General features: G+C 36.2%; 1 protein-coding gene across 2 annotated transcripts in view; it reads left to right on the top strand.

The window, feature by feature from the left end:
- Positions 1 to 17,031, top strand: part of LOC120624423 (serine/threonine-protein kinase NLK) — a 202,969-nt gene that overhangs the window by 123,487 nt on the left and 62,451 nt on the right. For both annotated transcript variants that reach the window (XM_039890954.1, XM_039890953.1), the window contains exons 2-3: positions 1,283 to 1,412; positions 4,273 to 4,328. In XM_039890954.1, the coding sequence (XP_039746888.1) occupies positions 1,283 to 1,412; positions 4,273 to 4,328 (186 nt within the window). The remainder of the gene's footprint in view (positions 1 to 1,282; positions 1,413 to 4,272; positions 4,329 to 17,031) is intronic.

Here is a 17,031-nt window from a genome sequence, read left to right as displayed (position 1 = left end):
CGCCAAAATACAAAAATCGTGTACACGACTAATATTAAAGCATCGAAAACCACTCCACTGTAGTAGTGTTTCTCGAACAGGCGGTTAGAGTCTTTATTCCATTTAGCTGTTGACAGTAATTATTTTACCTCTAATGTTCTTAACGTTTACCATAAAATGGGTTAAATGAGAAATGTTTGTAAGCTAGCAACATTCCGTGAGTGTGAGTGAGACGTGCGTGTTTTCACTGTTATTGGAGACAATGCACTAAGGGTTCTGTATGGTCTTGATTCTGTGAATATTAGGATATTATCCTCTCCCATCACAAAATTTCTACAACTCCTAAAAAGATATAGAGCTTAGATCCACCATACTGCTGCAACACGGGTAAGAAGGCTAAATTATCATTCTGGCAGTACTTTAGTACCCATTAGATAACATTTTCACGAATAAAACGTATCGATGCACCTACTAGGGAAATGTGTTCGAAATGATTTCAGCGAATTCTATGTGTGATACATCGATTGTTATCGCCATATCGAATCGCTTCAGCGGCCCGTCGAGTTTTGTTTTTATTTTCACACCTTTGTTATACGATCGAAACTGTTTTTGAAAATAAGTCCCATAGGAAAGTACTGATTCGCTTATATTCGAACATAGGCTTTTGATATCCGTTACTTGTGATACACTAATTGACCTTTTTTTATTGCCATAATTAAATGCACCAATTAACTTAAATAGCACATAAAAATGCTAACTACTAAATCTCACTTGTAAAAAAAAAGTAATACCAAGGAAAAAGTATTTTTTTCTTTGTATAAATCAAGCTATGTGGTATAACGAGCTTTCAGTCGCGACAATTTTTTTAAGGAAATGTGGGTACACTCCGATACACTAAATACATTTGCATAACCCTTTCGAGTGTAAATAACGAATTTTGTGAACATACAATTTAAAAAAAACACCCGAATTGATAACCTCCTCCTTTTTATATCATCAAATTGCAGCCAGGCCGTATATGATGGCGAGTTGACGTTCCAAAACTAGAGATTAAACCTTAATGCAATTAACTTATGCTAATTACATTTTATCTACGAAATGCAAAAAGGCACGTAAAACTATTTGTCCCGGTCATAATCACTTGATTGTGATAATAGTTGTTAAAGCCAACCAAGCCGCACTGAAGCAGCGTGCTGGGGCGTTGCTTTATAACTGTCCCTCCTATGACACTGTTGTGCAGTGGAACTCTAATAGGCTGCGGATGATGATGGTCCTTAATAATACTTCGTTTGTTTGTCCACAGGGCAGTGACGGACCCACGCGATGGCCGCCGCGTGGCCCTTAAGAAGCTACCCAACGTGTTTCAGTCGCTCGTCTCTTCCAAACGCGTCTTCCGAGAGCTCAAGATGCTCTGCTTCTTCAAGCATGAAAATGTAAGTATTATTTGCAGTAAAATCTTACCGGTACCGATGCATTAGTTTTGACAGGATATTCGGTAAGTGTACTCAGAAACTACAATCTCGATACGAGAGAAGAGTTAGACGTTGAAATCTTCTGAGATGATATTATGACGTCAGTCACCACTGGCAACTTCAACGCTCAGGTATAAGGGTCAGGTAGACGTCGTCCATCGAAGTTCTTCTTGTCCTATTAAAACTAATTCTTTGGTGCCGAATACTGGTTCAATGGACTAAAGAATTAAGATCTGCAGCCAAACATTTCTGAGGTATCTTATCTAAGTAGCCTAAGGAAAAAGGTTTTCCTCGCTGTATGATTCAAAGCTTAGCAGAGTAGTGAAGGGCTTGTTGAAGAAAGAAAAAATATTCGAAGTCACCTCACCTGGGCGACCTGCAAATTCAAATTCGCCTTCAAGTAAGGCAATAATTACATTAAAATTTTATTATGTATTAATTTAATATTAATTTTTAAATTTATAAATATTAATTTTATATAATTAATTATATTACGATTATGTATATTCCCAGACTACCTATTATAACATGAAATAAATTGGACAAAAAATATTGTTTAATGTGGTAAATTTAAAGGCGAAGTGGTAGGATTAAACAACACACAGTAGACCGTGCGTCTGCGTAAAAGAATAAATCCAACCCATTGAACGAATGAATGAATAAATATACTTTTATTTCACGGCACAAAAAGTACATAAAAAAGAAAAGTATAACAAAACAACGTATACAATTTGGCTGCCTTATCGCTTCATAGCGATTTATTCCAGGCAACCAATGGCGAAGAAAACAAATACAGAAAATAGTTTGGTGGTGGACATATACATATATACCCATAAAATAAATATATCATTATTTAAACAATATTTGTAAATAAAGACAAATAAATAAATAATTAACTACCAATACAAATATAATATACTAGCGTACCCAGCCCGCTTCGCCAGGCTAGATTATGCTTTATTTTATTTAATCGATAAACTTACGTCATTAAATTTTTAATTTAAGTCTCATAATATATTAAGTCATTTATTTCTCACCGTATTCATTCTCTTCTACTCTCTTCTCGAGCGGGTGAAGATCATTATGTACACCCAACAATAGAATATCATCATAGTAAATAAAAGCTGTATTTGACAGTTTGACTGTTCAAAAATAGGAGTGCTTTTATATATATGGATAGCTAAAAAATATATTTACATAAAAATAATATAATAAATTAAATATGAAACAAAATAAATAATTATCCTCAAAGATATATATTTTTATAATAAAAAAAAATTCAAAAAGAGAAGAAGGTGTATCATCTACTTGCTATTGATCACACCTACCGTGGTTAAAAACATTGTACACAAGCCACTGCGTGGGATCCAATTTTCCAGCTCCTATGCAAATCCAGTGCAAACATGTTGACAAGCGTCGCGGACCGCAAACACTACGCTGGTCGATAGCACAAACAGTGAAAATGAATAAATTATGCGTCCAGCGCACCGCACTGTAATTATTTCCTGATAACGGGCGGCTCGGCTGATCATGTTATCAGTGGTAATTAATATTGAGACGGTAATGCCATGTATTAGCATTACTAACGAGGCGACCTCGGGCGATACTTGAATTTTAAGGTACCGCACCCAAATAGTACCTAAAATATTACTAAGACTCCGCTATCCATCCGTCTTTCACCAGGTTGTATCTCATGAACCGTGATAGTCAGATGATGTATTTCTGTTGCTGATACGAGTATAACAACAGATATGTACTAAAAAGACAATTTGAAGGGGGCTCCCATGTGTCCAACGCCGGGGGGCATGATTTTTTGCCGCCTTTATAGTACGAAACCCTTAGTGCGCGAGTTCGACTCCTACTTCGGTCAAATCGTGCAACTGAATTAAAAAAAAGTGATAACCTAACAATTGAGCTGAAATTTTGGATACCCGTTTGGATGGGATGACCTTGTCATCCCATCCTGGTAGCTGACTTATACCATTCTAAATTCAATATAGGGGATTCCCAATGATAGACACAAATTATTCCTTATGCATAACTACCCATGAAATACCATTCTTTTACTCATTCTGTCTGGGAGGCTTCGGCCGTAGCTAGTTACCACCCTACCGACAAAGACGTGCCGCTGAGCGTTTTAGCGTTCTGGTACGTAGTAACCGATTAAATAGTATGGTTTAAATATAACTGGCAGACTCCCTAACAGGTTAGTGTAGTTAGTGGAATAAAAAATCAAATTGTGTAAAAGACTTGGCTGAGAGGAATATGAGGAAGATATTTCTCAAATAAAAATATATAACATAAATCGCGGGCAATCGAGGAAGCGTTTAAGACCTGGTGTATATGACCTGATAACTGCCGCCTATGAACATCACTAACGGAGCCATCTATATGTTGCCAGCTTTAAAACAATTTGTTTATTCGCCCTTTGAACAACCCTTAATCATAGTTTTGGCGGCACGCGTTCGCAGATTGTTCCACGATTTGAGAACGCGTGGATAAAATATTTTAAATCGTTTATTTGTTTAACATGACGCATTTTTGTTCAATCAAGTTCAAAATAACAAATATTCTAAAGAAGTTTCACTTCCAAAAGGTTCTTTAAAAATCGATTTACTACCATACCTGAAAAACACCTAGGCCGATTTTGAAGATTTTATCAATAACATCTGAATCATCTTAGAGCATTCCCTATAGCTATTCCAATTTTTACATGCTTGTGATTGATGGAATAGCATCTTTTTGAAAACTTTTACTTACTGATTATTATTTTTAGCTTAGTTTTCTGTGAAACGGAATTAATGCCATTCATTATTTTCAGGTGTTATCGGCGTTAGACATCCTCCAGCCACCAAGCCTCGACTTCTTCCAAGAAATGTATCCTTTGAAGTTATTCCTTGTAGCATCGCAAAGTTTAGTCGCTCTCACTGACATGCAAACATTACTTTATCCGTTCTCAGTTTGCCGGATAAGCATTATTTTTTTCATTCGAAAGGACGAGAGGAACAAAGTGAAATGCGTTGCGTTCGGTGCATATACTTTCAAATTTATTATTAGCAATTTTCAATGTACTGCTATTTATGGTGAAAACACAAACAAATCAAATTGATATGGCCTTCGCCCTGTTTCTCTACTACATTCGAATATACCTAAACCCACTCTCAACCAGAATTGGTAAAGTAATAATGTACGTATCAAAATGCATTTTGTTTGTTAAGAATTCAATGCCAGAGAGAATCGTGACCCTTACCCCTAGGAAATATTTTAATACGAATGGTACGTTTTTTAAAATATTAATGCATCATTTTTGTATTCTAATCATTAGCAAAATTATCGGATAGGATAAGCATAATTTTGCTAGGTATGACAGCCCTAGTTGATGTATTATAGCTTCCATGATATAGCGTCCCAAGGACGTGAGTGATCGAATTCTCGCTTGAGAACATTCGCACTCGTGTCTCGTTTTACATGTTTGTTTCGCCTCCGGAATTGGCCTTGAGGTGTAGGGCCGAATTTCTGCATTAAGGCTTTCATCAGACGAGCCAACTTTGTTGACACCGACATCACCGTTCAATCTCAGAGATTGAACAAAATACGCCCATGCCGGTTAAATTAAGCAATGGCACGTGTAACGCTAAATTTTTTTTGATACTGCAATCTTCTAATTTGGGTAAGTTATAGTATAGTCCTTTTAATAATTTAAGTTCTGCTTTGCTACATATAGATAAGTAAGTATCGTAAGCTTGTGCATTAGCGATATAATTTGGTCTTTTAGAAAGATTTCCACAGAGCAATCATACCTCTAGTTTCTTTATTCGTTTACTTTTTATGTTTAATGTGGCATGGTTACTTTATGATTTGCTTATAAGTTTGTCATATATTGTACAATTTGTATTAATGCGGTTAGTTATTAATTCGATTAAGTATTATAAAGAACATATTTACTTTTTTTATTTCTGAAATATATGATTAAACTATTCAGTTTGAAGCTTCTAAGACTTAGGTAATCTTATAATTTTTAGTAGTATTTTACCTACACTTGGAGGAATTATCAATTTTATAAATTTTCGGAACCGACAGGATTTGAACCTGCTCCTCTCTGGCAATCGCGGCCTGAGCGGATTGATCAGATTATTCAAAATAAAAATTATGCTTCATAAAATAAGTACTCACAACAATTCAACTTATTTGAGTGTGCAATTAATACAATTATCTCTTGCTTTATTTTTCGCCATTGGCACGTGATGGGGTATGGCGAGGGCATGCGGGGGAGGGGATGGGGGTCGTCAGCTGGCGCACACAATATACACCCACCCTACGATTTATTCCCCTTCAGCTTTTATTGAAAATCGGCCGGCACGCGTCCGCACCGAGAAAAGATTCTCACCTAAAACTATAGTGATAAAAGAAAAGGTTCGGCTTATATTTATTTGTTCTATAATCTCCCCTAATGATGATAAGAGCTTATTCTGATAGGGGTCTTCAGCTGTGGCTAAACTTGTAACTTTTAGCTCAACTCTACCAAAAATGTATTAAGTTTGGTGAAGCACTTGCCTTACTGGTATTCGTTTGAGCTATGCGTACATAGGTTAGCATCGATAACAGTATTTGAAAATCCTCTTGGAATATCTTATTCTTATTAAAATTATAATATAATGGTGTATGCTTGGATTTAGCTGATATATCTGCTGCTATTCCAGGATGTTAGCTATCTTAATAACCTATTTCCTGCCGCAATCATATTCAATAATTGCGGCATGAACTTTCCGGGAAAAAAATATAATATTAATACCTAAAGCATTTCTGGAAAAATAACGGAATAACTAATACGGAATACCGCGTGGATGAACTATAGCCGCATCTATAGTCTACCGGTTTGGTAGAAATTTGAAATGTTGTCACACCCTGAATTAATTAGGTGCATAATGTGTACTTCACTAAGTTCCCAAAAATTCAATAGTTCCTTCAGCAATCATAATTTAAAAAAAACAATATTCTTCTATTATTACTATTTTTATTATTAAGAACTAACTTCAAGAGCCCTCTCTCTGCCTTCTGTCTGACAGAGGGCACATCGAACATTAATAGACTAAGGCCTATAACAATAAATACCAAAAATGAATTTGAAGAACATGCGAATGTTTAAATAATCTGCTAAGTAAATTAAACTTTCTGACAACTTAAAAATTCGGGAAAGATTACATATGTTGTCTACCTGCTCTTTTTTGTGTCTTGGACTAACCTATCCTTTTTTGCGATGGGTAAAACCTCTCGGGACCCTTGTACCGAACTCATGATTTATTTTGTTCGCTAATGTTTCTTTAATAAAGCAATCGAAGCGGAAAATTGTCTTTTTGGTCGCGTCTTCCGCCCGCTGAACAGTAACTTGGGGAATAATGGAATTTGAATTTATTGCTTCATTATTATCTTGTGATCTATTAGAAACTTCTTTTAATTTATTATTATAGTATATAAGTTTAATGCACAAGTAGTAAAAGTACAACAAATCAACCAAGTCCCAAAATTATAGCGGTATCAATTTTTTTTATTATTATCTATAAACGGGTCATTAAGCGCATTTTGATCGTTGAAAACAAAAAATAAGCTAGTTCAAGTTATAAAGTACTGCTAGTTACTGTAAACTGTTTCATAAATATTGAAATTAAAGTGTTTACACTGAGTTGCTAATAATAAGTAGGCATTTTTTAACCATCTCATCCGTTTATAGTTAGTTCTAGGATATTAATATTTAATTTTAGAAATCTCTTAACCTAATACTGCTAGTATATAGAGAACCTGTAAAAACAATGCATATTAACGTTTATTTATGATCTGCTTTTGTGTGTTTATTGTAATTTATAACCTACACGTGTAAAATCATATTTAACGTTTAGCATAACTTACTAGATAATTCGTTGGTAAGATTTAATGTTATTATTTTATTAGAGAATCTTAAGGGCCTGCCAAACATATGAGAGAGAGAATATGGAGAGCTCTTTCACGTGCAGATTCTCTGCCGTTATTTTCCTTCACTGCTAAAGTAAGCGATGATAATTGATTTAACGCCGTGATTTAGTTTAATTGCTTAATACGCTGTGTGTTTCAAGAATTTAGGTGGTGTATGCCGGGGTCTAATTCGGTCCTTCCGAAGGGAAGGCTCAAACCCTAACTAGTATCGCTGCATCTATCATACTAGAGACTACAGAAAAATTCTTCACAAATTTATATCCATAATCATAATTATTAACATCAAAGAGATGTTTAGACATTTATTAATATGAAATTATCCGGTGTTTTGCTCGCAACGTTCACCGCTTTTACTAAACCATGTCTTGCTTCACAAATTTGATTCTACAGCTCTCCTCCTCACATTCAACTTCAAAGGTACGCCCTTAATAATTCGAACGTGTGTCCAAAGCGGTACGATGAGTTGTTTATAATCACTCGTTGTTCGGAGCTTTACCGTTACGTCGGGAATAACAGAAATAGATGTAAGTGCTTCCATCCGCTGACACTGAAGTGCAGCATTTTCGTTTAGGTATGTCCTCTGTTTGTACGTTCTGTGACTTTGATGTATGTATTTGCGACACGTATTCTGACCTTTACAAAATTATATCGCGATGAATGACGGCAAAAAAAAAATAAGAATTCCGCTTATTGATGTGTCTTTGTGTGGTTTCCATTAAACCTAACGTTAAGCTCATATGAATATTTTAATGACAGTTTAAAGAAAACACACGTTTTTAAAATTTTGACCTATCTCTTTGTTAGTTTCCTAATCTAATTTAAGCAAATTATTATAAGACGTCAACAGACTTTATAAATTATGAGAGGGTTTTTAAAATTTTAGATGATCATATTTTTACCATTTCCACCCATTCTCCAACTACATTTTCAATTTTACTGTCATCTCAACTGGTGGTAAGTGAGGATGCAGTCCAAGATGGTAGCAGATGTGCGGTTATAGCATCGACATCGTACCGGAGTGCAAAATCGCTAGGCATTCTTTGTAGTGAGAATGGTACCACGTCACGACAAATTTTGAGATAAAGTTTAATCACCATATCAAACTCGTCTTGCCTATGTCTCCTTAAATGCCGGAAGTTATTTTTCATCCCCACATATGGCTGTCAAACCTGGTCTCTATGGACCTCTAGCTATAATTCTACTCTATTTTTATCAAAATCTACTGACTAAAAATGGCTTACGATTTTTTTTAGTTTTTCTTGTTGTCTCAAAGATTTTAGGATGTGGCTTGTTGGATAATGGCCTGGAAAACAATGTTAGGAATCTTTAAAATTCAAATGTTTGCTCTCTAAAATATATAAGTCTAAATTTATTCGAATTTATCAAAAGTTAACTAGAAAGGATGACACTTCAAAGGGGAATGCCGGTGGAATTCAAACGTCTTTTTGTGCCAATCCGGGCGTTTGAAAACAAAGAAAGCAAATTGGCAGTTTGGAAGAACGGCTGAGCGATGAATGCTCTAAGTACCATTGCCTTTACGACGCCTTTGTTAAAGAAATATTCCATTATTAGTGTTAAACTTTGGCATTATAATGCATAGAAACCGGGCAGTAAGCGAAACGCTCTCGTGAAGTGTGATAAGAAAATCGAAAACTCAAGAATAAGTTGGTTTGAAGACGACCGACTGGTGCAGTAAACAGCGACCCTGCTTTCGGAGTCCAAGGCCGTGGGTTCAATTCCAACAACTGGAAAATGTTTATGTGATGAACATGAATGTTTTTCAGTGTCTGGGTTTTTATCTGTATATTGTAAGTATTTATGTATATTATATTCATAAAGGTATTCATCAGCTATCTTAACACCCATAACACAAGCTACGCTTACTTTGGGGCTAGATGGCGATGTGTGTATTATCGTAGTATAATAGGTTGGGGAAAAAGTCTTTCGAGAAAGCGGCGGGAATTAATCAACGGTGGGGTGTGGTTTTTCATCATGATAACGCTAGACCTCACACATCTTTAGCCTCCGCCGTATAGTCCTGAACTTGCACCTTCAGATTTCCACCTATTTCGATCTCTTCAGAATTCTTTAGGCAGTTTCAGGTTAACATCACGAGAGGACTGCCAAAACTACGCGGTGTTAACTAACTATATAAAAAGTGTTTAAATTTTCTTAAAAAATGCGAAGAAACTTTTTCCCCAACCTAATATTTATTATTATCGTATCGGGAAGCCGAAAATAAATAATAATATTATTTATTTTCGGCTTATGAAACCTCGGCTTCGGCTTCGGATACCTTTGTTAAAGAAATATTCCATTATTAGTTCTATACTTTGCATTACGATGAACGCTCTCTTTATGTGTGATGAGAAAGTATTAACCATTCACGCTCAACAGGATATTGGTTATTGCAATTAAATTACTTATGATTAGACTTACAGCAAGCATACAGTGTTTTAAATGACTTATGTGGAACACAATTAATCAATAAATATAGGGAAAGGTTAAGCTATGTCGCTGACGCCCTTATTGTAAGGATCATATTTCTGAATGACGTTATCGGCATGAATCTGCCGCATCCAAACACGGACGCGCTAAAGTATTGCGGTGCGGTTGAATTTGAAGGCTATTGGAAAGAGGACCTTGAAATTTCCCTTGTATAAGCTCATCGGACAACTAATATTGAACGGCAATTTCCTAGTGGCTATCGTAAAGCGAATGTGTATTTTTCACTGAGTAGCTACCCAAAGCCGTTCTAAAATTTTCGGCGGCATAAATGCGAGCTCGGGAATTTCGAAACCTGAGAATAACGTTGATTGTACTATACCGCAAACCCGTAATATGCCTAAAACCTGTACTCATTGAATTTTTCGCCTACCAAATATGTGAATTTATTGACGATATTACAACAGTTTCCCTGACCGATTTCGGCCAAGTTGGTCAATCTTCAGAGAGATTTTCCATTTCCAAAGTGTATGCACAGATGTACTTTCGGTTCACTCACTCTCACAGACTGATGGGACAGCTCTCAAACAACCGTAAAGAGATCAGAGCATTACGTGCTCTCCGAGGCATGGGGGTGAATAACCACCAATATCAAAACTTAAGTTTGGTACTAAGAATTTCTGGATAATAGATATAGCACGACGGATAGAGATAAACGCACCGACCTGGGGATCGAACCCAGGGCCTCGTGATCTGAAGTCGAAAATGCTATCCACTAGACTAACAAGGCACTCAAAGAAGTTGCGATTATAATAATATCTTCGCTGCCAAAGGTTGAGGTATTGTGTTTTTTCTGTTAAAGAATTTTCATAAGGTACCAGCCAATAGTTCGGAAATTTGCGGTGTCAACCCGCATGCCTCGGAGAGCACGTTAAGTCGTCGCTCCCGGTTATTATCACTAATTTGCGATAATAGTCGTTAAAGCCCACCAACCCGCGTTGGGACTTTGCTCTAAAACCGTCTCTCCGACGAGAGAAGAGCCCTGTGCCCAACAAGTGGGCCGTTATGGGGTGTGGATTATGAATGAAATACGGCTCTTAGTCTCTATCGCAGCATTTGCGGCTCCTGAGGCAGTATGCGATAAACTTTTATGTCAAGCTATAGTATTCGCTTGCTAGCAAGTAAGAACCTAATAATTTTTAAAACTCCTTTGTTTAACCCCAGAGCGATCGCGTCTCACTTTATGGATATAACATCTAATATTAGACGGCAATTTCGCAAGCGGCTATCATAAAACGGACCTTGAAATTTCCCTCGTGTAGCTCATCGGACTTTGAAATATGTCCCTTTGTGTTTCTAAGTAATAATTTTGGAGTCGTTTCTTTGTAGCGGTAGGGATGTCACCTGTCAGGAAACTTTTCCCTTTTCCTGGTTAATATTTTATAAATAAACAAGTCTAAAGTAGGTACCTAATATTAACAAAAGGGTATATGACTCAGACTCATTAATATTTTGGTGTAATTTCTTTAGAGCAGTAGGGCTGGGACTTATCAGGTAACTTTCATAATTAAATAAATAAATATACTAAGACAATATGTACACTTATCGCCATCTAACCTTAAAGTAAGCGTAGCTTGTGTTATGAGTACTAAGTTGATTGCTGAATAGTTTAATGAATAATATACATATATACTTGTAATATATAGATATACACTTAGCCACTGAAAAACATTATTATTATTATTATTATTTAACTCTTTATTTGTACACCACAATGAAGTTAGGAAAAAAAAAAACAATAGAAATACAAAGACAAAAGTAGAATACAAAAGGCGGCCTTATCGCTTAGTAGCGATCTCTGCCAGGCAACCTTAGGATTTGGACAAGATGAGAGAGAGCGGATAGGTGGTGTAAAATTATTATAAACGTACATTCAAAAAGCTAAATACAAATACATAAACAAAATTGCACAAATAAGAAAAATATAATAAATAAAAATATTCATGTTCATCCCACAAAAAAATTCCAGTTGTGGGACAAACTTCGGGTAGTAGGGTACCACAGTAGCATGTACCACTCTAAAACCAAATAGGAATAGTTTTTTACCTAAAAATATCGTTATATTGGTTACGTTATCTAATTTAAAGTTATATGCATGCATTTTGGATCTATTATTTCACATAGAATTCCAAAAACTAGACTTGTAGGACCAATTTTTTCAATGGTTACCTTGTGGGCCAAACTAAAGAAGGCAAGGCGAGAGTTGTCGAACGGTTTGTAACACTGACAAGCCGCAGTATAGCTCAATTGTAGTTTTGTCTCATTCTAGCTGCATCTCAATCGTAGTTGCCACAAAATATAGCCATTATGAAAAGGAATGGATAGCAGGGAGGAAATCTTAATATTTAGATGTAATGCTGGAAGTGGTCCACAATCGGTGCCTGGTCAACTATAGGGTCAACAGTCGTATTTGGTGAATTCTTTGTCTGGTGATTTATATGACTTTGCATGTCAAAGTACAGTTCTTTGTCTCCTGCCCCGCGCAGAGCATCGGTGCAGCGCCCTGTATCGCGAGCGCTTCCTAATTAGCCGCGTGGGCGCGTGACCTGATTTAACCTCGACGCGTTACGCGCCAATGTTAGTTTTGTCATTTACTGTGATTCGTGGGGACTTTATAAAGACATCCGTTAACTCTTCTCTCTAAAGCGTGGAGCTTCCACGCTATATTGTTATAACACTAGATCTTCCCCGCGGTTTCATCTGCATTTCGTTCCGCGTTATGTTTTAGTATTTCCTATATTATGAGCTGTGTGTTTGCCAGGCTGCAGAAAGCGAGCTACCGGCAAAGCTAAAACAAATAAAAGTCAAAATGAAAGACTTCGTAACTAACTCTCATTAACTATTTCACCCGTTGGTATTCAACCAACGAACCCAAACGCCTGTATATTATAAGTATTGATATAGCCCCAAAATTGTAGCTTGTGTTATGGTACTAAGATGACTGATAAATATTATTTTTATAAATAAAATACATAAATTTCTTATTACTTATAAACTCCGACTGAAAAACATTCATGTTCACCACACAAACATTTTCCACTGCTGCCCACTGCGCCAATCGGCCGTCGTGATGATGAAAAGCCTTGGTCTAGTAGTCTCTATTCTATCTAACTGATTAAATTAATTTCTAAAACTTCGTACTAAGGTCACGAGGCAAGACACGTCACTGTCTCCATTACCTTATAACTGCGTACCCGTGAATCACCAGGAAGCATTCGAGGGGAGGTATATTGAATGTCACGTTATGTGACTCAGAAGTTAACAAAGAACTAAGGTTTATTAATCTTTTCGGCGGATTAAGCTTTTAATGTAACATAGCTGGATTAAACTGCCCAGCTATAAAATATGACTTTGAAGGTAAAAGACTTAACACTAGAGTATTAGCCTAGAATAAATTCGACACCGATTTGACTCAAATAAGCGCATATATAGAACTGAAGATAATATCGTGTGGTATAATGTAAGCCGTTACAAAAACTGTGAAAGTAGTCGTTGACTAGTAGATAGTAGACCACGCGTTGCCCACCGATCACCGCCCCTTCATTCCAACTCTACAACACTTACGTTGCCCCTACCCTTTTCTATATTTTATCAAAATCTTGAATATCTATATCCATCCTAGAAAGAAGTCGAGAAGAAGTTTGAGATTGATAATCTTAAATCATGATCATTCTTAGTCTAATACTAATAAATGTCCTTATAGATTGAGGACGATGAGGTCTACTTACGGGAACCGACGGCTTAAGGTGCTCTCGGAAGCACAGAAATGGATTACGCCATTTGTGACTCTTAAGAACGAAACAAGATTTCCTTGACAGTAAAACCCAACCTAACCTAACATTTTTTGGCCCAAACTGAACATCTAAGGCCCCGTGTCCAAAAGTTAAAAATGCTAAAGTCAAGGCAAAATAAAAATATCTCGACGAAGAAATTAAAGAGTGAAAAGTATTACATTATTACTTGGAATGTCTTTCATCACATCTCGCAGTGTAAATTGAAAGATATCAAAGCAGACGTTGTCACAAGTATCTCGTAGTATATTTAGTTAGAGCGATGTCATCCCTTATATCGCCCTCGCGCCGTACCTCTGGCAGCTTTAATTACTGCAGGGCCTGTGGCCGTTGATTTGGGGTCCGCCTACAGGCTCCGTGTGAAATATTAGTCTGCCTTTTTAACATAACTGAACTTACCTACCTATATTAAAGTAAATGTTTTTTTTTTTTTGCTCGTTATTAAATATTTTAAAGATCCTAAGTTACTCGTATGAACGTAGAGCTTATTAATGGAGAATTTGTGTGGTATATATAAATTCATCAGTGTACGTCAGAATCCCATTCCGAAGTCTTAATCAGCAGAAAAATTGGTCATGATTCCCAAGCCACTAAAAACATAATTAAATAAAGAAATAATGTTTTGCATATTCGATTATTTCTTTGAAAGTATTTATTCATCAGCATATTATGTAGTCCCATTGCCAGGCTGATCCGATACGGTTTTCCGGACCTAGGTAAAAATTTCTTAAGGTATAGATTATTAACAGGTGTTAGTTATGAAAACAAATTTTACTGTAGCAGATCGGAGTAAGTTAAGTTTGGGCTTTGTCCACCCCCGTACCTCGGAGAGCATGCTTAGCCGTCAGTCTCGGTTACTTTCACTAATGATAATAATTGTTAAAACCCTCCAACCTGGTGGGTGCAAGATGGTGTTTCAATTCTGTAATCTGTCCTGGTCTTCGCAGTGATGAGACATTATGCCCATAGAGCTGAGGATGACAGGAGACCAGAACCGAAAGGCTTAACTGGCTTTTCCAAGGACAAAAGCCCTCTAAGTTCTGTCAAAGCTATATAAACAGCGCAGTTAATTTATTTGATTTGATTTTCGTACATTGTCTTTTATTGTATTTTCAAGGCTTCCTAGTATGGAGACCACTAAAAACTTCTTTGAAAATAAAGTTATTTCGTAATTATTATTACTTGAATACCGACAAGAACAATTCCCCTATTCATCGCCATACAGATTTCTGAATAAAGCACCCACTCGACTTCTACTCGTTTAACGGCCACCTTAGCAATGCACTTAACGGAATTAAATAATACAAGAGCAAACGTTGCACGGCGAGGTTCTGACGCAGGCACTAATTGACAGCAATGAACGCCAGGCGCGTGTAACCCTCTCGCCCTATGGGCTATCCCTACAGTTGGTTGTGTTTGTATGACGCGCGCCAGCTATTATATATAGGTCGGCTCAGATTATGCGCTGCGAACAAATTTATCTTTGGTACATAAAACCCCTACTTCCTTATTAGTATTATGAATTGTGTGAAAAGCGTAGGTATAGTTGGGAAGGGGGTGTTAGGACATCACCGATAAAAAGTATTACTTATACTCGATTAGAAGAAATGATTACAACTTCTTGATCTTAGCCCACGCTAAGTGAGGTCGGCACGATATGTCTTTTTCTAATATAAAGCTGATTTTATGGTTGTCACTGCGTAGTTTTTAATGTAAATTCCTTTAACAGTTTACCTAAAAGTGTTGATTTCAAGAAACAATTGGAGGATGATATTTTCTTTAATATGAAAACTGTAATACCACTAGCCTTGTAAACATAATGTCCAATTGACGCAGAACGCAAGTTTCTCAAGTGACGCATTCAAGAAACATGCATTCTGTGAAGTGGTAAACTATTTTTTATACGCATACCATACCTAATGTGAGGGGGATAGGACCAGTTGTGGATTCATGTAAGTCACTTCATATTTTGCCTGTTTTTTATTTACATTCGTGCGTATTAGATAATTCAGTAAATTAAATATTGAAGTCAATGGCTGTACTTGGAGCTCCCACGCTTTTAGGTTTGTATATAGTTTAAACGATAAGGTATTTAAGGCCAAAAACTTTTATAGGTAAAATTGGCAAAACATTCTTTAGGTTAAGCTAAGATAAATAATGATTCAGAAGCGTTATTTAATTCGTAAAATTCGTAAAGTTCTAGATATTCACTTGAATAGGTTCCATTATAATTTCCATAAATTTTGCTAAGAAGTGCTATCAAATTCCTTAAATAATAGAGAGAGGGAATCCAACATAACCTCCGTGCTACCCAAGGGTCGGTGGTAGCAATAAAGCTTTTCCACCACGCTAAACAAAAAAGGGACCTATATCTATACTTTCATATTAATTTTCTACATTTTAAAGGAACTTAAGACTGAACTGTTTCTGTTACGCTTTACGTACCCCTCTACCACTGAGCAGATTTCGACAAAATTTGGCAAAAATAAAAGAATCAAACGCGGACGAATGCGTGAGAAACATCATGTAACAAATAAATTTAACCTTATTGTTATAATTGTTGCAAAATAGGTTTAAAATAACAATCAGTGCGTGTCATGTACAATCACAAAATCAACTTACAGCGTAGAGTTCCAAGTTTGTTTTGGCTTACGAAGTTGTAGAAAATAATTCTTACTGCTAGAAATTCCTTCTGTATTTCATATAACTGGAGTAGATACCGACGTAAATAACTCTCATTTTGTGCCAACTTGTTCATTGTAATGCGCTATAATACTTACTTACCGACAGGGCGCTTTATCTGCGAACAACAATGCGAACCACGTACAAAAGCATTTTTAAAATTGCTTCGCTTTATAACGTTTTGGTAAAGGTTAGGGCACATCTAAGCGATATTCCGATCTCATGTAAATAGCTGGCTAATCTAAGCAATCCTTGCCTACTGGTGAAAGTCTACTGTTGGATACGAGTCTGTTGCCTTGGCGTTTTGCTTTGTATTTTCCATATTATCGGTCCTATTCGGTTGATTACCACCTATAGTTGCGGTTTCCTGCGACTCTGACCATTTTACCGATTTTTTTTTATTTTCAATTATGTAAGTACAAGTTTCATCTGCTTTTCTACACAATAATGTTATTTTTCCAGAATTATTTTCTTTATATTTTGACTATAATTTTCGGGTTTATTATCGTGATTGTGTTTTTTAAATATTAAAATTGAATAATCAATAAAATCATGTAGACTTATCATAGGCACTTATGAACCGTTCATACATAAGTGTTACGTTCATTCATTATTGTGAGGTAAGGGTGAAAACT

Source organism: Pararge aegeria, chromosome 6 (genome assembly GCF_905163445.1).
Source record: "Pararge aegeria chromosome 6, ilParAegt1.1, whole genome shotgun sequence".
Taxonomy (NCBI): Eukaryota; Metazoa; Arthropoda; class Insecta; order Lepidoptera; family Nymphalidae; genus Pararge; species Pararge aegeria.
This window is presented reverse-complemented; position numbering and strand designations above follow the sequence as displayed.